The 27157-nt window shown below is 45.4% G+C and overlaps 1 protein-coding gene across 1 annotated transcript in view; it reads left to right on the top strand.

Moving 5' to 3' along the window:
* tafa5l (TAFA chemokine like family member 5, like) overlaps positions 1-18228 on the top strand; it is a 45743-nt gene extending 27515 nt beyond the window's left edge. The window contains exons 3-5 of the mRNA XM_056424151.1: positions 227-354; positions 15380-15422; positions 17108-18228. Coding sequence (XP_056280126.1) covers positions 227-354; positions 15380-15403 — 152 coding nt within the window. The 3' untranslated portion in view covers positions 15404-15422; positions 17108-18228. The remainder of the gene's footprint in view (positions 1-226; positions 355-15379; positions 15423-17107) is intronic.
* The last annotated feature ends 8929 nt before the right edge of the window (positions 18229-27157 follow it).

The following is a 27157-nucleotide window of genomic DNA, read 5'->3' as shown; positions in this document are numbered from 1 at the left end:
GAACATCAACAGGAGAGTCATGTTTGGGCCGCCAGCTGGTGGGTAAAGGTTACTACCACCGACCAACCAGAACCTCATTAAAATAAGACAGGCTTGTGTGTGAAGATGCTTTTCTGTCTGGTGAGCATGAAACAGAATGTTTTTTTTGTTGACAATTTGAGGTCTCTCTCTGCGAAGTCTAACCCCCCCCCCCCCTCCCTCCCTCCCTTGTCTTTCGCCCTCACAGCTCGAATCGTGCGGAGTCGTCAGTGGTGCGAGATGGCTCCGTGCCTGGAGGGCGAGGTCTGCAGCTACCTGTTCAACCGATCCGGCTGGACCTGCACCAGGGGCAGCGGTCGCATCAAGACCGTCACGGTAATTTACACGACGTGGCGTTTGTATTTATATACGCCCCGTGCACTTAACAGTATCACTAACGCGCTAACGGGAGGCAACGGCGAGGAGGACATGGAGCTAAGTTGGCCTCATATTGCTCCGTTTTGTTGAACGTGTTTTTAATGCAGCAGCACTTCACTTTGCTTTCATGGCGTTAGCGCCGCGGAGTCTCTTTAAAGAACGACATGGAGGGGCTGCTGTGTTGACATGCGGCCCTCCATGTTAGCCCACGTTACATGCATCAGGTTTATGCATGTAATATGCAATATGATGCCAACTTACCTCTGTGTCCTCCTCAGCGTAACCTCCCCAAGAGCAAGTCAAACCCACCAATAGAAACTCCTCGCTCATTCAGCAGCGTAAGCCCCGCCCACTACGTCCAAACTCGACTCGTAGAGTTTTGTTTTGAGAGCAAAGGTTTTTAATTTGAGAGCAACAAATTCTAGTTTTATCAGCAAAACTAACAATTAATTTAAAGACACAAATGTACCTTCATATAGGGACAGCGGCCAGCTCCCAGGTTTCAAAGACGGATGCTAAACTGCTTTCTGTGGCTTAAAAATCACTCGTTATAATTCAACGTATTCATTGTCGGACATTCAAATGGGAGAAATCAAAGAAACCAAACTTCTGGAGAGCCTTTTTTAAATAGTATTGTAAAGACAATAGAGGCACAACCCCAACTAGAGGGTTGTTTCATCACTGTCTCTAACCCACCGCTAACATCGCTCTGTAGTTTGCGCTGCAGCAATATGTGAAGTAGAAGATGCTAGATTAGCTCTGCACTGCTAATACCTCATTAGCATTGAAAAGAATCCATACCAAACTTCATTTTTCTGCATTTTATCAGGAATATTTTTTTATATTTATCAGGTAGCCATGACTTCCTCTCAGACCAGCTTAAATACACCTGTATCTTATTTGGAATACTCACCATGTCAGCATCTCCACCCAAACCTAAAATGAAACTACATTTAAATCCCTTTTTATTATTTTTATACAGCCCACAAATCATGAATTACAAATTTGCCCCAGAGGGCTTTATACATTTTAGGTATCAGTGTGAGAGAAATGGGGAAAGCGGACAACGGGACATGACCTCTCCCTGACTTTTGCGAAGGGATTTAAATGAACACGAAACTTGTTACATTTCTAAAGCCTCCAATATGGTGTCACCGGGTCCTCTGTGGGCTCCTCTGCCAACGCCGCAGTGCTGACCGAGGCTTTGCTCCGTGATCGACTCTCCTCCGATTGAGGACGCTCACAAGCCTCGCGCACGTTAAGCAATCCGACCGACCGAGGGTTCACTCGATCTTTCCACTTCCTCTGCGCCGCTATAAAGGAAGAAGCAATCGGAATGTTTGAAAGCCATGAGTGTGGGGGGAGGCGGCGGAGGGGGGGGGGGGAGGGGACAACAACAACAACACGAAACAAGAGAGGACAGGACGGCGAGAGAGCAGGAGAGACTGCATGTCCTCATCGTCAGGTACACGGGGCCAAAGGTCAACCTTGTGACTGGATCGCTTTCCTTTATCTCTCTCTCTCACTCGCTGGGTTCTCTATGTCTCTCGCTCCTTCGCCTCCTCCCTCCTCCTCCTCCTCCTCCTCCTCCTCCGTCCAGCAGCCCCTGGGGGTCATGCACGCATTCCCATCGTGCTGTAATTTAACCTGACAGCACACTTAGGTTAGTGTTTTGCTTTTTATACATTTACAAAACAATACCCCCTTATAAATAAATAAAAAAGCTTTTTTTGTGTGTGTTCCGTTGCATATTCTGAACAAGCTGTTGCAGAGGATTTTATTTATTTATTATTTTTACTGCAGAGGTTAATCACAAGTGATGCAGCTGTTTGTTTGTTTGTTTGGAAGGGGCAGAGATAGGGAGGCTTTGGCAGCGGAAGAGAGGAGGCATCCAGAGGTAATTTTTGTGAGCTGAAATGGGAGGAAAGCGCATCCTGGAAGATAAATGAAAATGAGAAATCTATAAGGAGGATTGATCAGGCTGGAGAGAAAAGAAGAGAGGGGGGTGGGGGGGGGCTAGAGGGCCGGGCTGCCTGCTCGGGCCCCCGGCCAAGCCTCTGACTGGCCACATCTCTGTGCGAGTAGCGTCGAGAGAGCGACTTCTAATTGTGAGAGAACCTGTCCTCGCATGTTCTGTAATCACATTACATGGGAGCGCTCAGTGTGACAACCCGGGCTTCTGGAGGCTGATAATAGCCGCGCTCGTGATGTGTGCTGCGGTGCGGAGGCTTGACGTAGGTGGAGTTTAGCCACTGGAATAAAGTGACGAATGTATCCGGCGGTTGGCCAAAATGTACGAATCTAATTACAACTTACATCATATTGCTGATATCAGTTCAACACATACAGGGCCGGGGGTTCGATAGCATCTCATCGATTCTAAATCCAGTACATGCATTCACTTCTCGCATACTAATGTGACGTAACCAAAGTTTAAAATGACTTAAAGATCCAATTTAGATTTGTATTCTGAGTGAAACACTTCGGTTGTGTGCGGCAGCCTAATTACTGCTCACAACCTGTAGCTACAACCTGGCATTGAGATAAGCGTCAGAGGGCGGGAAATGTTGACTCAAGGATTCTGACACATTGAAGATGATTTCCGTCACGCGGTGGCGTTAACATCTTGGGTTTTTTAGGAGCTCCGTGGCGTTCCGACACATTCTCATTCTCGTTTCGGTGGCCGTGCGCTTCAATCTACGAAGTTCTACAACCACAGCCATAGCGATTTCCACCCACCTGCATGCATACGTTGTCTTTTTCAAAAGTTCACAGCAAACAACAGGGTTTAGGAAAACATCACAGTTTGAGTTAGAATAAGTCGGTTTGTTATTTAGTTAGTAAGGCTATGTACTTTATTGTCAGTCAAGTAACTTAATGGAATTTAGAATAAATCCGCATGCCTTTCACACACGTGTTCTGGGTGAAAGTCTTTCAAGTGTTGTTTTTTTACCCATCCATCCACCCCAGCTTCAGTTCAGTTTATTTTATATAGCCTGACATAAAAAATGTAAAATTGTCCTCAGAGGGCTTTACAATCTGTACACATACGACATCCCTGACCTTTGACCTCACATCGGATCAGGAAAAACTCTCAAGAAATAGAAAATAAAAAAACATTCACGGGGGGAAAAAGGGAAGAAACCTTCAGGAGAGCAACAGAGGATGATCCCTCTCCAGGATGGACAGAAGACATAGATGTCATGTGTCAGAATGAATCATTACAGTGTTAATTACAACGCATTCAATGAATATGACAGTGTATGAATAGTTGGTAGTAGGCATGGACCACGATCCAGACATCCACGATCCATGAGACCGATGGAGGTAGAGAGGAGAGGGGGTGTGTGTGTGGGGGGGGTCATCAGCAGGACCATGGCAGGAGGCACCAGACACAGCCAGGTGAATTCATTGCTATACAGATTGTATCGCTCTTTATACTACGTCACCTGACCACCTACCAAGCCTACGAGTGGGCCGGTAGTTCATAATATTTAATCGTAGAAAGTATATATGTTCTGTACATCATGCTTCAAGAGAGCAGAAACCTAAATATGTATCTTCCTGCATCTCTGTTGCCATCCGTAATTGTCCAGATAGCATGATTTTGTTTCACTAATTGTCCATTTCATCCGTTTTTACGGTATCTTGACTCGGTTGGAGTTGGTCGACCAGCCGATGTCGTTTCAATACCGAGCGCTGTAGTGAGTCCTCCGTCAGTCTGATCGGAGGCATTAGAGGTATTAAAATCTAAAAGGCAGGCTGCCATGAAGTTTATTGAGCACACTTATTCTCCTCAGATGTAAAACTCTATGAGCCACCCCTCAGGGCCCAAAAAAATGCCATGATTTATGATAAAGCACCGTCGTGCTCCCAATGGGATAAACACCTTCTGATTTAATCAACAACCATCTTGCATTTCTTTGAGTTCCCCTTCATAAAAAACTTCACATTTGAAGGCCAAGAACATCGAGTTGTTTAGTTCATCCAACACAACACTTGTTGTCAGAGGGGCTTCACACTTCTTCTTTTTTTTAACCCTCCTGTTACCTTTACATGTACTAACATATTTTACCCTCGGGGTCAATTTGACCCCAGCAATTAAAACCTCCAGAAAATTATTAGAATTAATATTGTTTCCCAAGTTTAAGTGTGAGGTACTTTATGTTTGTTTGTTGACTACCTAAATAGCCCTTTAAATATATTTAAAAATTGATATTTCTTATATGTTTGACACAGTGAAAAACAGCCTGGTGTCAAATTGACCCCAAAGAACACCGACGTTAAACATTGAATGGGATCAAATTGACCCTAAAGGTAACAGGAGGGTTGAATCCATTAATATGATCTGCCTATTGCAGACACAGTGTGCCAAAACTCATGACTTCTAACCTTTAATGTCTAACTGCGCCACCTGCGGGATATTAGCACTATGTTTATCTAGCTAGCAGGGATGAACTACCAAATATTACGCCAATGGATTAGACCTCCACCGCTCACCCGTGGTAACTAATCCAAATTGAATGATTTTACATAAATGGCGGCTGTCATAACTACTTATTAAATCCTTGAAAGCTTCTAAATTATGAAAAGTTCAAATAACTGAAGATGTCCATTGTTTTAATGTAGGTGGATTGTGTTAAAGGGTTCATTAGAACCGTTTATTAGAACAGTTTAATGCTAATGCTCATGACCTCTAAAACAGCGTGAAACAAAAAATACAAAACTAACAGTGTGGCAGACCGTTACCAGGCGGCTCCGCTTGAAAGGCTTTTCATTATGCAACAATAACTCAATCATAAATTAGAATAAATAATTACAGTAAATGTCTCGATAGAAACATCAAGCTCATATATTGACGAAAACAATATAGCAGTCGAGCCGCGCGGCACACACACTGTGGACACATGCATCTGCAGCTCTTTTTATACGCAGCGCCCCCCCCCCCACCCTCTTTCTCCCCCCACCCCCACCGCAGCCCGCCCTCCCTCCCTCCCGTGTGTGCAGCACACGGTGGCACTGCCAGGTCACACACACTCCAGCCTAACCTGCTAATGGAGTTTGCATATGCGGCCCGTTCTCCACTGCCAGCTCGCCATTAATATGAATCACTCTCTGGAGGCCCCCCCCCCTCAACCTCCCCCCCCCCCCCCCCAAAAAAAGCTGGCAATCTGTCTTCACTAGTGAGCCGCTGAAAGGCCCACGTATGATATTCTCCGAGGGGGGAGAGAGAGCGCAATTCGTGCGGGGGGTGTCGTGAGGTTGGTTTTCATACACTTGATGGGGTGTGGCAGAGGCGGGGGAGGGGGGGGGGGAACATTGTTTGATGTCTGATGTCCTTTCGGGGCGAGCGATTGCGTCACCTGCCCCCTCCGCTCGGCGAGGGCTCCGTCAAGAGCTCGGCGGAGCCCCGTTGTCCGCCTTTGCAAATCAAGTGACGGCTCAAATGGAAACCACTCATAGAAATGCTTCTTCAGCGCAGTTATTATCCCCAAAATATGATGTCGCAGGCTTAGAGGGGAGCTCGAATTGTGAGACGCAAGCTCTCGAAAAAACCCTGTTTGATCATAACCAGAATGAGGTTTCCCGTGTGCTCGGCCGCTCAGGAAATACTCGACAGTGGCTGGGAAACGACAACAATCTTCCTACCACATACACACACACACACACACACACACACACACACACACAACAAATACCACATGCTAAGCTCCTGTTTGGTGTTTTTCAAAATGAACCACATGCACACACACACACAGTACAACCTAGTAGATCAGAGACGCTTGCATCATGCGTCAGGTTTTTTTTAATACACACACACACACACACACAAACAACACACACAGAGACAGTACACACACAGCATACACACACACGCACATACCCACACACACAGCACACACACAGCACATACACACTCACACAGCATACACACACACACACAACAAATACCACATGCTAAGCGACCGTTGGGTGTTTTTCTAAATGAACCACACACACACACACAGTACAACCTAGTAGATCAGAGACGCTTGCATCATGCGTCGTTTTTTTTTTACACACACAGCACACACACACACACAAACAACACACACACACACACACACAGAGACAGTACACACAGAGCATACACACACACACACATACCCACACACAGCACACACACAGCACACACACAGCATACATACACAGACACACACCCACACAGCACACACATACAGACAGCACACACACACACAGCACAGACACACAGCACACACATACAGACAGCACACACACACACAAATAAAGCACACAAGCATCCCCACACACAGCACACACACACACACACACAGCACAGACACACAGCACCCACACACACAGCACAACCTAGTAGGTCAGACTCTTACATCATGTGTTTGTTTGTTTTTAAAGCATTTTCTTTCTTTTTTTTCTGCACTGGTGGCCCTCCTCCAGCTATGTGCTCTTTGTTCCACCGTCAGCCAGAGGGGAGAAAAGCTAGTGGAGTGTGTGTGTGTGTGTGTGTGTGTGAGAGAGTGTGTGTAGTCCTGCCAGTGCTGCTGAAAACATGAAAACGTTATAACCAGTTAGCCCTGCAGGACCTCTGAAAGGGAGTCCATATGGCACAACATCTTGATTTGTGTAGAGGAAATGAAAACAGAAGTCAACGGTGTACCTGGTCAGAAAAGGGAAACAGGTGTTCGAGTGGAGAATGTTACAAATGTGATGCAGTCGTGTGGAAAACTGGATTTCATTGCACCCGCGAATTCAATTCCAATGTCCGGCTATGAAGGAGTTCTGAAAATCATCCCAGCTTGTGAAAAGAGGTGAGAAAGTTCCACAGCGTCGTTATGTCACACTTTTCCAGCGCCACGGTTCCAAAGGACCTCAATGTGGTCGGGCATAGAAAAAAAAAACACGCAGCCGAGTGATGTGTCGCCATGGTCACCGCTTAGCTGGCGACCCATCTGACCAGAGACAGACTTCTTAATGAGCTCGCTCCTCAAAAGGCGACGCAGCGCACCCGGCAGGCTCCGTCAGCCACTGTGTGTGTGTGTGTGTGTGTGCGTCTCCTTGAAATGAATCGTTGATTAGTCGAGGTCGAAGTTGGAGATGACGGGTTTCCGGTTGGCCGGCTTATCATTCGTGTAAAAGGATGGGAAAGATGTCCAAGTCCGAATAAACAGAAAGCAATGAGGTTTTAAAAATGAAATGTAAAACTGCACACAGCAGTTAGGTGGAAATACTGCATAATACTCCAGATTAAATCCTGTGAAGAGACGACCCCACGATGACGTCATCCTACTGTCGAGTATCGTCCGTAAAGACCAAATTTGGACTTCCCTTGGCGTCCCAAAAAATATTTAAAACACGTCACTCAGCCACACTGCTGCATTAAGTGGAACGTTCTTTCATTGAGTGATGAACACACACACACACACACATATATAATATAAATTTGGGGTCACCCGGACAATTTTGTGTTTTCCATGAAAACTCACACTTTTATTTATCAAATGAATTGCAAAATGAATGTAAAATATAGTGAATATACATTGACAAGGTTAGAAATAATGATTTATATTTAAAATATAAAACATTTTCTTTAAACTTGTCGCTCAAAGGAAGGCCAGTTTTATAGCTTCTCTCTTCTATTTTCAGCTGCGCTCACATAAAAAGGGTTCTCAAGGGTTTTCTTACCCTCCGTTGGTCTTCTAAGGCTATAACACAATGTACCATTAGAACACTGGAGATGGGCCTCTATTCACCTATGTAGAGATTTCATTAACAATGTAGAGAGTGTATTTCTGATAAATGTTATGTTATCTTCATTGGAGAGAAAAAACATTGCTTTTCTTTAGAAAATGGGGACATAATAATGGTGACCCCAAACTGTTGAACGGTAGTGTATATACAGTTAAACAAAATAATCTATTTCGGGACTTCTTTTTACTGAGGCTACATGCTTGAATTCCTCCTTTTTTCCCCTACATATTGCTTTTCGTGCTGCTGATGTAACACGAGCAGTCTCGACCGATCACAGCATTATCCAACCAGAAACAGAGTTTATTCTATTCTCCTTACGCCTTATCTTCAGGGCGGCTCCGTCCTTGTTTTAAACCACTAATCTGATTCGAAGAAGCACTTGAAACAATAATAATGAAAAGAGAGAATCCTGCCGTCGGTACTGAAGGAGAGAAGCGAGTTCAGATGAAAAGCCCCAACGCTGTCACACTCCTTTTATTAGTGGATGTGACTTTACCATTACCTTCTATCAGATCTACCTTTATCTAAACATCACCCCTCTGACATTATAATATCTTTCAAGTGATCCTTCAATAACCTCTTAGCTTGCCGCCTATTTTACGCTAACCCCGATGGGACTTGACTCCTCTCTTCTATTGGAGTATATTGTGTGTTACAGCTCTTTTATTTGCCACAGAGCTGCTGCCTCCTCTTGCATACAGATGTGTATCCTCAGTGAGATGTTTAGATAAAGGTGGACCAGAAAAACAAAATCCCTGCAGCATTTATTTATACTAAAATAAAATGAATGAAAACTGAAAATAAGAGACGTGGAGTCGGTTGCTTCTCGGTTAGCAACTCCTCCGTGTGCAGCCTCTGAGGCAGACGGTGGAAATGGGCCCATGTGTTACATCAGCGGGCTCGGCTCAGGCACAGTGGGGGAATATTAGCGAGGAAAATCCAAACTGGAAATTAGAGAAATGTTTTCCATGTGAGTGACGTTAATTGGAGAAACCAGACCAAAGTATATTCAAATATTAGATATGCGTGCTGTGCAGAAGGCGGCCTCCAATACACTGCTGTCATTTATTCTCATTTGATGCGGAAATTATTAAATTCTGAGCGCCAGCAAGTAAATTCTAACCGCGCAGGAACAATAGATTATATTTCAGCGGCGTTGGGGTGAAGAGAAGTTTTCTTTTTTGCCGCCGAGGGACTAATGCCTGGCGACATAATCCAAAAGAAGGACATCTACCTCTTTAACATCCTGATACTAGCAAGTAAAAAGGCCATCACAAGGAGTTGGTTGAAAAGTGACCCTCCAGCCCAGGACAGTGAATGGATAGAGGAAATATACTGTGTGGATACATGTATTCTCTACCTAAGGATCAAAGCAGAGTCCCATGAACAACACTGGGGAAAATGGACTGTAGGCAAGGAAAAGACGAGTAAGGATCTCAGCTGAACCGGGAAAAATTTATCAGAAATTGTAACGAGCCAATGACGACCCCCTATTAATTTAATTTACTATATCGTTTTTCGTGGTGGTCTGTCTTCCTATATCTTTATTTGTATTAAGTTATCCTTTTTTGTCATTTACAATGTTTAAAAAAATCGATGATAAATAAAATTAATACAATTAATCAAATTGATTAATTTAATTAAATAAATGATTAAAGAGAGAGAGATGCAAATATGAGGCTAGTAGTTTTTAATGTATTCTTAATCTAATGAATTCCCCACCATGCATTCTTTGATTCATTTCATTCTTTGACTGTACATCAGACAAAAAAAAAAAAAAAATCCAGAGTTTATATTTTGTGTCTTTCTGGCTCACCTCCAGGCTTTCCCTCACGTTGGTGTTGGTGAACTGCCGGTGCTCTTGTCATATTGTATCCGACAGCCTCCCTCTGTATCCTGGGAGATAACATATAGTAGCCGGGCCTCCTCGCCTTCCAGTGTACATTTATGACATGACTGAGGCTCAGTTTACACGCGAGCACCGGAGTACGCGAAAGGGTTACGCCCGATAAGCAAATACACTCTTCATTTCGCTTTCATTAAAGGGTTCCTCTATTCATCAAGCAGAAGGGGAAAGATGCACTCCCCTGCTTTCAGCTCATCCGTTTGTCCGATGCCGAGGCACGATCATCGGTCTTGTGCAGATAGCTTGTGGACTGATGCAGAACATATATTGAAATAGGTTGGATTGATAGAGATGTTCCGAAAAAACGAAATCCACCTTCTTTTTTCTCTCATTTGTGTTATCCTAGGTGTCGTGTTACGGCACATACATTCCGCAGAAAGTGTCATGATTACATTAACACCATCTAATGTGTCCTCCGGAGTTCATTCGGAGGGTGTCAATAAAACAACACATTTGTTTTATTTGGTTATTTTTTTAACCTTCTTCTGATGCCAACATCTATTAAAAGAGGTTTTTATTTGTTCTGCTTGCCTTCGCCAGGCGCATACCACCACCACCACCACCCTCCGCACCCCCCTTCCTCTTTGTCTGAAACCCAGTGAACATGGTCCCTTCTGCTGTCAATTTCAGTACACTTTACCCAGCTCCCCTGTTTGAAGTTCTGTCATCGCCACGCTTTGAACTTCCATGCAAGATTTTTTTTTACGCCGCACAATGCTTCAAGTCTCCAGAGCTTCGTCTGGTGTGAAATTGTCAGAGCCATAGGCCACATTTCAACACAGAATTTTTTTTTTTGTACCAGGTGTAATGCAGAACGCCTCGCCGTGGACCGGCCACGTTGAAGCATCCGGCTTCATTGGTTAGCGCTGCTCCCTTTGGGCTCAGCCTTTCCGCCATATTCATGTGCAAAATACAATTTTTTAAGATATGTGTTGTATTTTATGCTACCGTTTACTTTACATGACATTGGATTTCACACGTGACATTATGTATGCTCTTATCGCCACAGTATTTGTTGAACAGCAACATTGCAGGTTACCATTTTATTTTAAAGAAACACACGCTTCAGATACGATGCATTATTGTAGATAAGAAACCCTACAGAGTTTATATTTATTTGAAATAAGCATCACTATTACACAATATTACAAGGTGGTTCACGTATAGGATGCTACATTTGAACGTATCAGTGGTTTTAATTCTTTTAGCTATTTTTTCAAACTACAAATCACCGCTAACTATTTTGAAAAGCCCACTGCTGCGTTTTGCTCTCCATTGATTTCTGTTGTATGAAAATCAATACGCAAGGCTCTTGACACCTGCTTTATTTGTGTTATCCATCACAAAAAGTCTGCTTTTTTTTTTAATGAATAGTTTAAGATAGTTCAGTGCTGACGTCTAATTAATCTGCACTCATTGCCCAACGCTAATGTAACATTTGCAAGAAAAATGTACACTCAATGCAATAATCTCATACACCTCGTGCCAGTTTCTCGAGCCTGCTTCTTGATTTCCATGTATAAACGAGTGTGTAAACCAACGTCGGCCTGGAACAAAGTACACATGATTTATTGTTAAAGTAAAATATTTGTTGGTATTCTTTATTTTAGTTACTAATGAATCTAAATGTCTCGGGGTAATGTGAACTATTTTGGTTTACAGCCCTGCGAATTCTGCTCATCAATCTCATTCCCAGCAGCAGGCAGCTGTTCTCAGTGCGCTGCCCAGCAACAACAACAAAAACTGCACACACACACACAAAGTTAGCAACTGGCGAACATCGTGGCTCATTTAGCGGCATTTCCCTCAAGATTCGGTGGAGACCGAACCCGAGCTCCAAGGAGAGCGAATGGTGTGAATATTGCACTGACATTCACCAGGTGGCCAGAAACACAACTCAAAACCAATGCTAATGTTGTTCCGCGTCTCCTATCAATAGTTGTATAACACAATAGAACTAGAACGGGCACTCGGTAGAGCGCATACCTTCCGCGCAGCCACATTTTGGCCTTTTCATGACCTTGACCTTTGACCCGATCGATCCCAAGATCTAATCAAATGGTCCCTGGATAATAACCAATCATCCCACCAAATTTCATGCGATTCAAAGAAGATGTTGACCTTTTCATGACCTTGACCTTTGACCCGATCGGTCCCAAAATATAATCAAATGGTCCCCGGATAATAACCAATCACACCAAATTTCATGCGATTCGGTTTAATACTTTTTGACTTATGCGAATAACACGCACGCACGCATACAAATACACGGCGATCAAAACATTACCTTCCGCATTTTCAATGCGAAGGTAATAACAACTTGTATAGGTTATACCACATGTCAATGTTGGGTGGACAACTGGCCCCTGATGTCAGGATGCCAGAGAGAGAGGACCCAAATGCAGATGACCTTTGCACAGAAGATTTATTCCATTTGCTCAAACCAGGTTACACACGCAAACTAAACAGTAGGACAAACACAACTAGACGGTACACACCCACGCTGGGGAATGCGACAAACGGGGTTTAAATACACAGGGAAGGTGCAGGTGATTGGTCACTGGGGAACGAGACACAGGTGGACGTAATGAGGGAGGGAATAGCAATCACACAGAAGGAAACAATCAGGGACAGGTGAGGCAATCACAGGGAAACGGATGACACGAGATAGGGATTTCAAAATAAGACACAAAACAAGACACACAATTTCTGGATCATGACACCTGAAGTAAAAGAAAATCTATGAGTGCAGCTTTTCACCGGCAAAAACTTTAAAAAACAATTTATTTCAGGCATACATTTATTTTTCTTTAATGGACTTTTCTTAGATTAGATGATTAGATTAGAAAACTTGATTAACCCCTAGTGGGGAAACGCATGTTCCACTAACAAGTCATACAGACAAAAATCGACACAACAGACAAGAAACACGACAAGGAACAAACAAAACCAGAAGATGCTCCATAAAACAAGACCATCAGAAAGATGTTGAATTTTAAAAAAAACTGAAAGGTGTTCATTAAAAATTTGAAATCGTACTGGAAAGAAAGACCTTCCGAGTCGTTGAGTGGAACAATGAGGCATCCTGCGTCGCTTCTTTTATGTTATTATACTTCTACAGTAATGGATTTGAATTTGGTACAATAGATATTGGGCTTTACTGTCGCTGCCTCCCCAGAAATAAACAGGAAATACGTTGTTGTTTTTGTTCCCGTGAGATGGCACCGGCTCTAATGCGCCGGTGCTTTTGTGCATCGGGCTCACATCTGGGCGCCAGGCATCCACTCAGGATCTTCAGTCGGCCGTGTAGCTGCTGCGCTTGTTAGTCTAATAACACCAACGGCGGGTAATGACGGGGGCCCTCTGCGAGTCTCCGGCGGATGAAACCAACAAGAAGTCCACTTGTTAGGAGAGCCCCCCCCCCCCCTGGGGGAAGAAGGATGTGTCGTCGCTGCCTCCGTAATGGCTGGTGTGAATTATGTGGCTTGAAGTGCCACAAAATATGACGCCCGTGCTTTGTGTCCCCCTGAGCACCGGGGCCAACACGCCGTGTGCTGTACACCTGCTGGCTCTCCAAAGAATTCAGAGGAGCCATAGTGCTGCCTCGGTTGAGGGTTTAAAAAAAAAAAAAAAAATGTGTACTGTGTCTTTAAAAATACTTTTGATCCTAAAATATGCCTTATTGATGATAAGGAAAGAAGTTAATTGAATCCCCCTCTCTCTCTCTCCTTATCCGTGAATCTCGCTCACCCCTCTAGCCCAGCGGGAGGTTGAATTTTCGCCTTCCATGTCCTCGGATCCCCCTGTCTTGTAAACACCCTCGGCGGTGAGCAGTGTGTACCGGTGTGTGTGTGTGTGTGAGGCGGGGCCAGCAAGCCACCTCGTGGGAGGGGGGGGGGGGGTGGCAAACTCACCTTGTTACCCTTTTAATTAGTGGGAGCATTTAATAGTGCCAGGCCCGCTTCTGCCGCCTCAGCACTCTGCTCCGACTTCAAGAATCCCTCCAATCGATATATAGAGCTTCGAGTCCGACTGAGACAGGGAGTCAAGGGAGAGCACGAGTGTGTGTGTGTGTGTGTGTGTGTGTGTGTGTGTGAGTGTGTGTGTGTGAGGGGGCATCCTATTGTGGGCGCAGCTCAGGTGCATTCATGATGTGTGTTTTTTTTTTAGAGAACCCAAACGACGTACTATTTTCTTTGGTGGAACCTTTGGGGGGCGGTGTGTATCAATATCTTGTTTCTCTCTCTCCATGTTCATCTGAAGGGATAACAAGGTCTCTGGGCTCCTCGCTCGCTTTCCATCTCGCCCGGTTTTCTCCTCTCCCACATTTCCTCTCTCCTCTCGGAAATGAATGTAATCAAAAAGCAAAAGGTTTGCTCGGCAGATTCTATTGTGCCCTTATGAGCTTTTATCCCTTTCCAACTGCCCGCCCGCCCCCCCGCTCCCGTCCCCCCCAGCGCGTTCATTTCTTTTCTTGTTTTGATTTAAAGATGCCGTGGAAGTACTTAGCATTTAGATGACATGCTGCCGGAGAGGTGTGATGGATCAGCGCCTCTTCAGAGCACTGCATTTCTTTGACGGCGCCGGTCGGACAGACAGAGCGACGGAGCGCAGGCCGACGGGCCGGGGCAGGCACCAGAATACCAAGTCCCCCCCCCCCCCCCCCGCCCCGCTGCTGCAGATAGCCTGGCACGGCAGAGAGGAGAGCGGCGGCTGCCGGGAATGCCAATGCTACGGCCAGACATGGCGGATCGGCTCGGCTCCTCTGATTGACTAAACAGACCATTAGCTCCCTGATTATGATTACCCGAAGTCATTATCTACACAAAAGTGGCTCATTCGCCAATATCAGGAAGGCGAAGGAGCTGTTTTCTTCCTCCGGTCAAGGGGAAAGCTGTGTGTGTTCACAGGCTCTCTCTCCGAAAAATGAATGTAGGAGGCGAGACGTGGTTGTTCACGGAGAAACAAAGTGGAGCGCTGTTTATCACCGCCAGCAAATGTGATGTATTAAAAAAATGCTATCTGTGTGATGCCGTTGATGGGAGAAAAGGAAAGGTCTCTCGGTCGTTAACGGTGATGATGAGGTGGCCATTACTCGCTCGTATTTTCTCATAAAGGTCATAAAAACTGGGAGAGAACTAAATAACCTTCAGCGTCCATCGTCTCGCCTTAGATATAATTGGAAGACACGCCAGCTGGGCTTTTAAAATGGACATATGCTGCTCTGCGTCTGAGGCAAATATGCCAAGGGAAAGTTGATTGCAACCTTAGTGAAAGCCGACCTCTGACCTTCTACTTTGCTTTTTCCAGCCTTTGCCCAAGGAACCGTCGTAGGATGCAGAGAAGACAGCAAGTATGTACGGTTTTTTTTTCTGATGTACGTCATTCTAATTTGCATACTGAGTGTTTAACCCTGCTTCGGTTTAACTTCGACAAGCACGCAACCAAAGACATGTTGATTGTCGCAGCCTGTAGAAAGCAGAAGGAAAAAAAACTCCTCAGGGAAACAGCAGAATTGCTTTAGCGCCATGTTGCTAAAGAGTTTAGTTTAAGATCAGAGCCGGAATGAATTTATTAGTGTATTCGTCATGCACTTTGTTAATACTGCTCTCACCACTCAGTCTAAATAAAGATCCACCGGGGCTTGAAGACACAATGGAATCCCTCATGTCTCAGTATGCATGGTGCAAAAGAAAAGGGAAATTAAATGGGGGTATTGGAATACTGTGGAGGTGAGAGGGAGAGGCCTCTTCATGTGTCCGGGCTCTCGTCGAGGACAAAGGGAGAACACTGATGTGGTTTTGAAGGATGTTCTTGAGAAAAACAACAACAACAACCGAAGGATAAAAAGCTACATTTGAGAAAAAATCCCTCTCTAAATGCTTCGGTGACAGTTCGATTTCAAGCAGGAGTCAGTAGCCGGCGAGTCTCAAGGCTCAACTTGACTTCCACAAATGTTCTTTTTTTTTTCCTTTAAAAAAACCCAGAGAACATTGCTCGAGCATCTGCGAAGCTTTTTGTGTTTGGCCAAAACACAGGAATCTGCATGCCTTATTCTAAGATTGATATCCTCTCTTCCACCGAGGAAACAAAATGAATCACGCACAATTACCAAGGACAGGGAGAAAAGGGGAATTGGGGCCGTCATAAATATTTATTTGCCAGCCCTGGGAATTTGTGCAATTCTTGTGTGGATTTGCCGACTCACATTTAAGTGTCTGAATGATTTATTCGGGCGGTCTTGGGTGTCACTATTGTCCACTGTCACCGTGAATCATTTATGTATTCACATTTATAGATTTATCCATATAACATATTCATGGTAGAGTTCTATTATCATTCAAATGGATTTCTTTAGCAAATGATTGGCTAAATTAAGTCATTAGCTACAGAATTTCATTGGAGGTGAAATGTAATCCACGTGGAAGGAATATATTAGCACATACACTCACGGACCAATCCCTTTAAAAAATCATTCACACACCTTGATTGGTTAAAGCTCAAATAAAGCCCAATTCAAAATGTCTAGTTTTAATATATCTTATTTAATGGCTTTTTGTCAGGCATGATCATGACCATTATGTTATGGAGATCATGTTTTATTATTATTATTATCAATTATATCAATTATATAAATGATCATTCAGAACCCGGTTTTATAATTGCATAAGCAGAGAATGACAACACCTTAATTTGGAGATCTTATTTCATTCTTAATGGGCTCAGATGTTATATGTAAAGAGTTTTGTTGGAGCTGGCTCAGATGAAAATTGAAAATACAGAGATGGTGCTGATCTGATTATGACTGTGTTGTTGTTTTTCTAATTTCTTGAATAAAAAAGAAAGATATCCTCAACAGCTTAAAACTGTCTCATTCGGTGTTTTGTGATTTATTAAACGGAATTAATTTTTGATTAAAAACAAAAGAGGAAGCGCTTTTTGGCAGGAATGCGACACAAAACAGAAGCATTAGCAGGCAATCAATGCTAAAGTGGGTCGTGAAATCTTCAGGATTTTTTTCTCTTGTTCCTCCCGCAGGTTCATTGACATCCACGCGACAATCGGAACCGAGACCACCAGAACATTGTGTCCATTCACCAACGAGATTTTTCCAAACGTAATACTAAAATAAATACATAGCGATGTTTCCCCCTATCCCCACAGTGAAAGACTCTCGGCTGACACTTCTGAGAACTCTGAGAAGTCTAAAGTGAGCGGCATGGTACTCCATCGGCATCGAATCTTCACCGCAGCCAAATTCGTGGACACCTCGCCGAACATTTACCGATGGCGCAGTGGAATATTCATTGAAGTACTTCATCTTTTATTTTTTGTCCTTGTTATCCAACATTGTGGTCCACAGGGGACGGCCCCTTGAAGAATTGTCGTACCTTTTTGTCTTGATTTAGACTTGTCAGAAGGTCTTTCAGAAGTCGATCCCCTTCATCTTCTTTACTATCCCGGCGATGAAGCCGTCCACCGTTATATTCCAGCCAAGTTCCTTTAACGACAGCGCACCGCTGAAGAGTAACGACTCTGCGGAGGTTGAGCCGGGCCCTTATTGTCCATCGGATTCTTTTCTCTCATTTGGCTGATGGGTGAAACTTTACACCTCTGCAGATAAAAACACACAAGACGGAAAAAGGTTGTGAGAAAGCATGAAGATTCTCTTGGAGCGTCACCGAGGAGTTCGACAACAATGAGGCGGCTTAAAGACTGACGGTCACGGTGGTGAAACGAGGACATTTTGAGCGTCTTAGCTTATAACTTATGTATTTTTTTAATGTGGTGCCAACATAGACTAGAAGAGTCGTTTTTCTGTTGTCAATGAAGCTCACACATCTTGTACCCACCACCGGGGGCATTTAGCAGATGTGGTCACCCGGCTCATGTTAATGGTCTGTTTGTGCCTCTCACCACCATGTGTGTGTGTGTGTGTGTGTGTGTGTGGGTGTGTGTGTGTGTGTACGCTTGTGGGCCTGTGTGCGAGTGTGTGTGACCATTCAGAAATACTGTGAAATAAGTCATATCCAATGCATCATTCATATTCTTGTATATATTTTTGGGGACCCAGACCAGAGCTCACCACCCGGCTAGAGAAGCATTTGTGATTTTACAGATGTCGAGATCTCGTTTGAATCCTGGGACTGACTTTTCTTTTCTTTCATGTCTTTTATTACTATAGTACATAGATATTTATATTGGGGGTGGAAATGAGAGGGGGGGGGGGTTAGGGGGACAAATCTGCAGTGTGTCGCATAAGTTAAATTCTTTAATTAAAATTCATGAGTGATTAAATGTATTCAGATTCCTTGTCTAAATTGACTATATTTTGATATGAAATGTTTTGGCCAGCTGGATGTGCTATTTGCTGATTTTAGATGCTTGATATATTTGAAATGATGTATATATAAATATATATATATATATATATATTCAATTAATGTATTTTATGTTCTGTGGGTCTCGTTTCAAGCGGAGGAAAAGCAGAGGAGAAGCACAAGAGGCATTCTTGTGAGAAAAGTACAACAGGTGGACAAATTAACACGAACAGCCGCAAGATATTACAAAAACACAAAATAAAAATAAAACACAATTTCAAATACCACAATGTAATAAGGTATAGTCAACCAAAGTTTTTAAAAAAAATAGGCTTCGCATAGCAAGTGTTTGTTTAAGTGCAAATGTGCACAGGTGATCCTGTTAATGTGTCTACAATCTGTTTTTTTTATTTTTATTTCTTTTAATTTCTTTGTACGAAAAGATCCTGTACATCTCCATCTTAATGTATGCATTTGAGGATATAAACAGAGGAGCTGCGGAGTGTGTATTTGGTGTGTATGCGTGAGTGTTTTCCAGGTCAACAGTGGTCTGTGAGTGAGAAAATACCAATTTCCACCTGATCCCATACCTTTTATTTCATGCTGCCTTTATTTAGCGCTTCATTGGTTTGCGCTCAGCGTAAATAAATTGCCCCTTTGAGGACCTGCCAATGCAGGAACTGCTGCTGCTGTCGCACACAACACCGCAGAGGCTCAGCGGATCTGCATTTTTTTGCAAAGTCGAAGAAAAGAAACAACAAATATCCAGACCTCTACTGGAAAAGTGATCGAAAAAATGTCAACACCTGACAGTGGGTGAGAATTTATACGAGGATATGTAATCAAACGTAGTTCTGCCAGTTCTAGCACAGAGCCGCTGACTCACTGGTGCATGAGGGACTATCTAGGGCCCCCAAGTGTCCTTAAATTGGGGCTTTGCATGCTTGTTGTAGTCTATGTATATATTAGGGGTGATATTTTCATTTTAATTTCACACTGTCCTTGTTTCTGGAAGATCTTTTGCTTGAAAACTACAGGGCGGGTCAATCATTTCCCAAACTGGGACACAGCAACAGTATCTGAGAAGAACTGGAACAATAAAAAAAGAAAATTTTATTGTAGAGACTAAAATCCAACTGGGTAACACTTTCTATGAAGCCCATGTGTGTGATGTATTTTAATGTAGGCCCCTACTTAATGGTTTATAACAGCAGTATATTGCATTGCCTCATGTGACGGATAATCCACAATGTGGTGTAGAGTTATTGAAGAATAACACACAGTGTGCAGTTTTTCATACCTATGTTCTTTCCACTTTTTTTTAATGGCCACTTAGGCCAGAAATATACAGTAAATATTTGTTGTATTTGACAATGAGCTCTTTTTACGGGAACACTTTAATCACCACCATTTTGTTTTTTAGTTAATGTTGCAATCCACAAGCAGTAAACATAATTTAATTCTTAATAATGTATTAACTTAGATATATTTCCACATTTCTTTATGTCCGACATTAAAACAAATTGTTAAAATGATTTTGTTATTGGGCATAATCATAGTTGTTCGACCCATGTTTTATGTACATGGTGATGCTTTCTGTAATGTTTTATTTTATATAGATATGGATGTGCCTGGAATGTCTTTTTTATTGGATTCCATTATATAATTATACTAAATATTACTTTTACTATTTTTTTATTTAAATGAACTATTTTATAATTTAAAAAAAGTTAAACTCATGGCTAAGAATGCACAACCTAAAGTATTTTACTCATTCAGGTGAGGTCAAGTCAGGTGACCATGTAGCCAGGGAGTAAAGACTCCAACAATAAATAAACGATGAACGCATTCTTACTCTGGTTTAAATGTATTTGCTTTAAAAAATAATACCCTTAAAACCAACGACGTCTGATAAACGTTTGAGTGCAAAGTTACAGTTTCTTTCCAGAAATCATCAGGAGATGATGGAAAAATAAAGCGTTCAAATCAATTCAATTCAGTTTATATCAAGATCACAAACTCCCCTCAGAGGGCTTCACAATCTGTACACATACGACATCCCTGACCTTTGACCTCACATTGGATCAGGAAAAACTCCCATGAAATACAAAAAACCCTTTCACATGGAAAATAAAGGGAAGGAAACCTTCAGGAGAGCAACAGATGAGGATCTCTCTCCATGATGGATAGAAGCTATATATGTCATGTGACCAGAAGGAATTATTACAAGGCAAGGCAAGTTTATTTATATAGCACATTTCATACATGAATGCAATTCAAAGTGCTTTACAAAAAATAGATCAAGAATAAGAAATAAAAAAGAGGAATACAAAGTGCATCAAAGAAACAATTTAAAAAGGCATAAAAGCATAAAAGAAGATTAATAAAAGAAAAAATAAAGATAAAAATCTAAGTGCAAAGAATCATTCCTTCTGTCGTCTTATTATTTCAGGATTAATACAAGATTCAATTTAAGGCAATGGAGAACATAAACGTTTTTAGCCTGTTTTTGAAAGTAGTAAGAGTTGGTGCAGATCTAAGCTCTTCCGGAAGTTTGTTCCAACTGTGTGTGGCATAATAACTGAATGCTGCTTCACCATTGTGACAATGCGTCTTGCCGTCACTGGTAGGTTCCCCTTTAAGCACCACGGAATGATCAGCCAGAGCGATAGTTCGTAATGTACTTTATTGGATACGACCCCAGACAGTGTCTCTGCTCCAGCACTCCATCCCGTCTTCAGCCCGTCCAGCTCCTTTTGAAGCCAAAGCCTCGCAGATACACCCCCACAGATTGTCATCAGCTGGTCTGATTGTCCTCAGACCAGCTGATGACAATCAGACACCGTTCCTGAACCACACCCCGCTCCACCCACTCTGCAGCCGAGCTTACACACCCCTGCCACATACCTCCACCGCCCGACTTAGGCCGGGCAACATCCGCCTAACCTACTCCCCTCCCCCATGAGAGCGGGAGAGGAAGTCGGCCACGACCATCTGTGTCCCGGCCTATGGATCACCTTGAAATTAAAGGCTGTAAAGCCAGATACCACCAGTGATTCGGGCGTTGGTATCTTTCATGCGGTGGAGCCATTGGAGCGGGCGTGGTCCGACCAGAGGGTGAATGAGCGTCCCAGGAGGTAGTAGCGCAGGGAGTCGACCGCCCACCGGATGGCGAGGCACTCCTTCTCCACCGTGCTGTACCTGCCCTCCCTCTCCGACAGCTTGCGGCTGATGTACAGCACGGGGCGGTCAAACCCCCCTACCTGCTGGGACAAAACGGCCCCAGCCCTCTGTTCGACGCATCGGTCTGCAGAGTAAAAGGGAGAGAGAAGTTAGGTGTGTGAAGGAGTGGTTCCCCACAGAGAGCTTGCTTTACCTCCTCAAACACCAACTGGCACTGCTCCGTCCACTGGACCGGATCTGAGGCACCTTTCCGGGTCAGGTCAGTCATGGGGCTGGTCAGCTCTGCAAAGTTCGGGATGAACCGCCTGTAATAGCCCGCCAGCCCCAAAAACTGCCTCACCTCTTTTTTAGTCTTGGGCCGCGGGCAGGCTGCGATGGCGGCGGTCTTGTCCACCTGAGGGCGCACCTGCCCGGCGCCCAAGTGGTACCCCAGATACCGTACCTCCCTCCGTCCAACTGCACACTTCCCCGGGTTGGCCGTAAGCCCCGCCTGCCTCAGGGACTCCAGCACCGCGCCGACCCGCTGCACATGCTCCGCCCAGGTGGTGCTGTGTATGATCACATCATCCAGGTAGGCGGCAGCATATGCAGCGTCGGACGCAGCACCCGGTCCATGAGGCGTTGAAAGGTGGCTGGGGCCCGAACAACCCAAAGGCGAGGTGAATTGGTATAACCCAAACGGAGTGGAGAAGGCCGTTTTTTCCTTAGACTCTGGCGACAGAGGAATCTGCCAGTAGCCCTTGGTTAAATCCAGTGTCGTAAAGAAACGCGCAGTGCCCAGTCGGTCCAGGAGCTCGTCGACCCGGGGCATTGGGTAAGCATCGAATCGTGACACATCGTTCACCCTGCGATAGTCCACGCAGAACCGTATAGACCCATCCTTTTTGACCACAAGAACAATGGGGCTACACCAGGCACTGTGAGACTCTTCTATTACCCCCATCTCCAGCATGGCCGCTAATTCCCGCTGAACCACCTTTCTCTTGTGTTCAGGTAACCTGTAGGGTCGTAACCGCACCGTGACGCCCGGAGGAGTCTCAATCTCGTGCTCTATGAGGTTTGTGCGTCCTGGAAGGAGAGAGAACACATCAGCAAACTGCTTTTGCAACTGGGCAATGTCTGTTTTCTGGGTCCCGGAGAGACGGTCTTCACAAAGGAGCGAGGCCGGATTGGTGGATTTTGGGACCTCAGGCCCCAGCTCCTCTCTCCGCTACCGAGGACACCAGAGAAACAGACTCCACCTCTCTCCATGCTTTTAGGAGGTTGAGGTGGTAAATCTGTGTAGCTCCGCCCCTATCAGAACGCACCACCTCATAGTCGACATCCCCCACTCGCCGTGTGACCACAAAGGGCCCTTGCCACTTGGCGAGGAGTTTAGAGCTGGAAGAAGGAAGCAATACAAGTACCTTCTCTCCCGGTGTGAATTGTCTCAGCCTGGCACCTCTGTTGTACAGCCGCTGCTGACGCTCCTGGGCCTGGAGCAAATTCTCACGTGACAGCTGACCCAGGGTGTGGAGCTTTGCTCGCAGGTCCAGGACGTGTTGGATCTCGTTTTTACTGGTGCTCGGCCCCTCCTCCCAGTTTTCTTTAATGAGGTCGAGCACCCCCCGTGGAGTCTTGCCGAACAAAAGTTCAAAGGGAGAAAATCCCGTGGAGGCCTGGGGAACCTCCCGTACTGCAAACAACAGAGCGTCAAGCCATTTATTCCAATTAGTCTCATTGTCATTAATAAATTTACGGATCATGGACTTCAAAGTCTTATTCAGACGCTCCACCAGACCGTCGGTCTGTGGGTGGTACACACTGGTCGAATAGACTTGATGCCCAGTAACCCGTAAAGTTCTCTCAGTGTTCTTGACATGAACTGGGTGCCCTGGTCAGTCAGAATCTCTTTCGGGATTCCGACTCGGGAGATGACCTGAAACAGCGCCTGCGCGACACTCTTTGCAGAAATGTTGCGCAAGGGCACCGCCTCCGGGTATCGGGTTGCGTAATCCACGAAGACTAACACAAAGCGATATCCGCGTGCACTCCGGTGAAATGGCCCGATGAGGTCCATAGCGATTCGCTCAAATGGAACCTCCATTAATGGCAGCGGGCGCAAAGGTGCCCTCGGAATGGCCGGAGGGTTTACCAATTGACACTCCGGGCAGGACGCACACCACCGGCGCACATCCGCCCGGATGCCCGGCCAATAAAATCGGGTCATTATCCGGTCCAGAGTTTTATCATATCCCATGTGACCAGCCATCGGGTTATAGTGAGCCGCCTGGAAAACCATTTCCCGGCGGCTGTTCGGCACCAGCAACTGGGTGCTTTCCTGCCCTGTGTGAGTGTCACGGCTCACTCTGTACAGTCTGTCCCTGATCAATGTGAAGTGCGGATATGTCTGCACTGCGTCAGGGTGCACCAGCTGACCATCAATTCGCATCACTTGGTCAAAGGCTGAGCGTAGAGTATCGTCCCGAGACTGCTCGAGTGGAAAATCTTCCATGGAGTGAAACTCGGGAGCCGGAGGAGTCGCCATAGGAGGCTCCGCCAGTTCCCCCTCCCCGTCTGCAGTGTCGGACAACCTCGCGTCACCGCTGAGCACGGCGCACATACCGCATGACCCTGTCTGCCGTGACCGCACCCCCGCAGCCTTCCCCATTAACTTGTCAAACCCTGGCCAATCGGTTCCCAAGATTAAGGGGTGCGTGCGGCGGGAGCTAACCGCGACCTTCACGTTATGCTTTTTCCCCCCGTATCTAATTTCCGCTGACACTATGGGATACTCGTGAATGTCCCCATGCACACACCTTATCTTCACCCACAATGCCTCCACCAATGCCCCTGGTCGAACCAGGCTCTGGTGGATCATAGACTGTGTACAGCCGGAATCCACCATTGCCTGATGTATACCCCCCTGGATTCTTACCGGTACGCGGTATGTCGCTCCCGGACCTGGGGAGGGTGTTGGAGAGCCGGCAACCCGGATCACCTGGCCCACCTCCATCAGCGGACACTCCCGCCGGACGTGTCCGGGCTGCCTGCACCTCCAACACTCCTGCCCTGGTGTTTGAGGGACTACCTGTGGGTTGGGAAGGGTGCCGGTGTTTGCTGGGGCCTGTATGGGTCGCGTCAGTGGCCACGTCGAACTGTCCGGAGCCAGTGAGCTGTCGACCTGCCCGCCGGGGTGTACCGCCAGGTGGTCCTCCGCCAGTGCAATGGCGGCCTCCAGCGACGTGGGGCCGTGACAGCGGACCCACTCTGCTGTTCCGGTCGGCAGCCCCTCCACAAACTGCTCCCTGACGACCTTCTCCACCGCCGCCTGCGCCCCTCCGGAGTTCCCGGGCTGCAACCATCTGGTGGCGGCGTCCTTCAGCTGGTGTGCATAGGTAGACGGGGGTCCTTGGGTCCCAGCGTTGCCTCCCGGAACCTCCGCTGGTGGTCCTGCGGAGTCAGTCCCAGCCGATCGATGACGGCTTTACGCACGGCCGCGTAATTGTGCCGCGCTGCCGGGGATAGCGACAGCGCCGCTGTCTGCGCCTCCCCGGTGAGAAGAGGCAGTAGACGGACCGCCCACTCCACCGCAGACCAGCCACACGCCTCCGCCGTCACCTCAAACGTCTTCAGAAACGATTGAACGTTGTCTGCCGTCGTCATCTTAGTGACCTCCACCCCCGCCAAGGGTGAAGGGTTTGGTGGAGTCGCAGCTGTCCGGGCGGCGAGCCGGTCCAGGGCTTTCATCTGCCTCTCTGCCTGGGCCAGGAGTGCCCCCAATAGTTGCCGGTTTGCCTCTGACTGGTCCCGCTGCATAGCTGCCATCCCCTCCAGCATCTGCCCCAGCGCCATCAATAGCTGGGTCGGCAGATCCGAGTGTTGCTGGCTGCTCTCCATGTACTTTTCCGAAGGAAAAAAAAAAAGTTAAATTTCCCCCCCCCCCAAAAAAAAGGCTCCACATTTGGCTCCACTGTGACAATGCGTCTTGCCGTCACTGGTAGGTTCCCCTTTAAGCACCATGGAATGATCAGCCAGAGCGATAGTTCGTAATGTACTTTATTGGATACGACCCCAGACAGTGTCTCTGCTCCAGCACTCCACCCCGTCTTCAGCCCGTCCAGCTCCTTTTGAAGCCAAAGCCTCGCAGATACACCCCCACAGATTGTCATCAGCTGGTCTGATTGTCCTCAGACCAGCTGATGACAATCAGACACCGTTCCCTGAACCACACCCCCGCTCCACCCACTCTGCAGCCGAGCTTACACACACCCCCCTGCCACAACCATGTTTTGTTTTAACTCTGGGAACAGTTAGCAGACCGGCCCCAGATGACCTAAGAGGCCTAGAGGGTTCATAAGGTGGAAGCAAGTCAGAGATATATTTTGGACCTACACCATTTAGAGATTTATAAACGAGCAGCAGTATTTTGAAGTCGATTCTCTGACGTACTGGTAGCCAATGCAGAGACCTGAGAATTGGTGTAATGTGTTCAACTTTCTTAGTCTTTGTTAGGACTCTGGCAGCAGCATTCTGAATAAGTTGTAGCTGTCGAAGTGCTTTTTTGGGGAGACCTGAAAAAAGACTATTACAATAGTCTAACCTACTGGAGATGAAGGCGTGAATTAGTTTTTCTAAATCTTGTTTGGACATAAATCCTCTAATTCTTGCTATATTTTTTAGATGGTAATAGGCTGATTTTGTTATTGATTTGATGTGGGTATTAAAATTCAGATCCGAATCAATTACAGAGTTACAACACATTCAACTAGAATGGGCACTCGGTAGAGCGCATACCTTCGCATATCACAAGATTGAGCATTACATTATGAACATTTTGGCATTAGTTGCATGCCAATTGGATACAAATTGACCATGCTATGGTAAAAATAAGATGTTGACCTTTCCATGACCTTGACCTTTGACCCGATCGATCCCAAAATCTAATCAAATGGTCCCCGGATAATAACCAATCATCCCAACAAATTTCATGCGATTCAAGAAGATGTTGACCTTTTCATGACCTTGACCTTTGACCCGATCGATTCCAAAATCTAATCAAATGGTCCCCGGATAATAACCAATTATCCCACCAAATTTCATGCGATTCGGTTTAAAACTTTTTTTGTTATGCGAGGAACACACATACAAATAAATAAATACACGCCGATCAAAACATAACCTTCCGCATTTTCAATGCGAAGGTAATGAATGTTACCATGCTTTCTATGAACGGTATTGAAAGTGTTCTTCTGTGTGCCACAACCTCTGAACGAGATCATTGAAATAAGTCATATTTATTGTACTCAATCCAAAATGCAGCGTCATCAGGAACATGATGTGCTGGTTGTAGAAAATGGAAGACTTGTGGATTCTTTGCTTGCTGCAGAGCCAAAATTCCCACTCGACTCCCACTCGGTTCGAGATGTTCTTTTAACGAGGCCCTGCCACTTTCTTTCAACGAGGAAGGAAGAGCCACGTATCTGTCAGACCTTCGTCTTCGAAAGGATTTAGCATTGATATATTTAATTTTTTGGATCGTTCTTGGAACTACTTATGACCTTTGTATCATAGTTACAATAGTAGGCTGAAAGAAAGCCTTGTA

The sequence above is a fragment of the Pseudoliparis swirei genome, chromosome 9 (genome assembly GCF_029220125.1).
Source record: "Pseudoliparis swirei isolate HS2019 ecotype Mariana Trench chromosome 9, NWPU_hadal_v1, whole genome shotgun sequence".
NCBI classification, from domain to species: Eukaryota; Metazoa; Chordata; class Actinopteri; order Perciformes; family Liparidae; genus Pseudoliparis; species Pseudoliparis swirei.
Note: the sequence above shows the minus strand (reverse complement) of the source record. Positions and strands in the feature narration are given on the sequence as shown.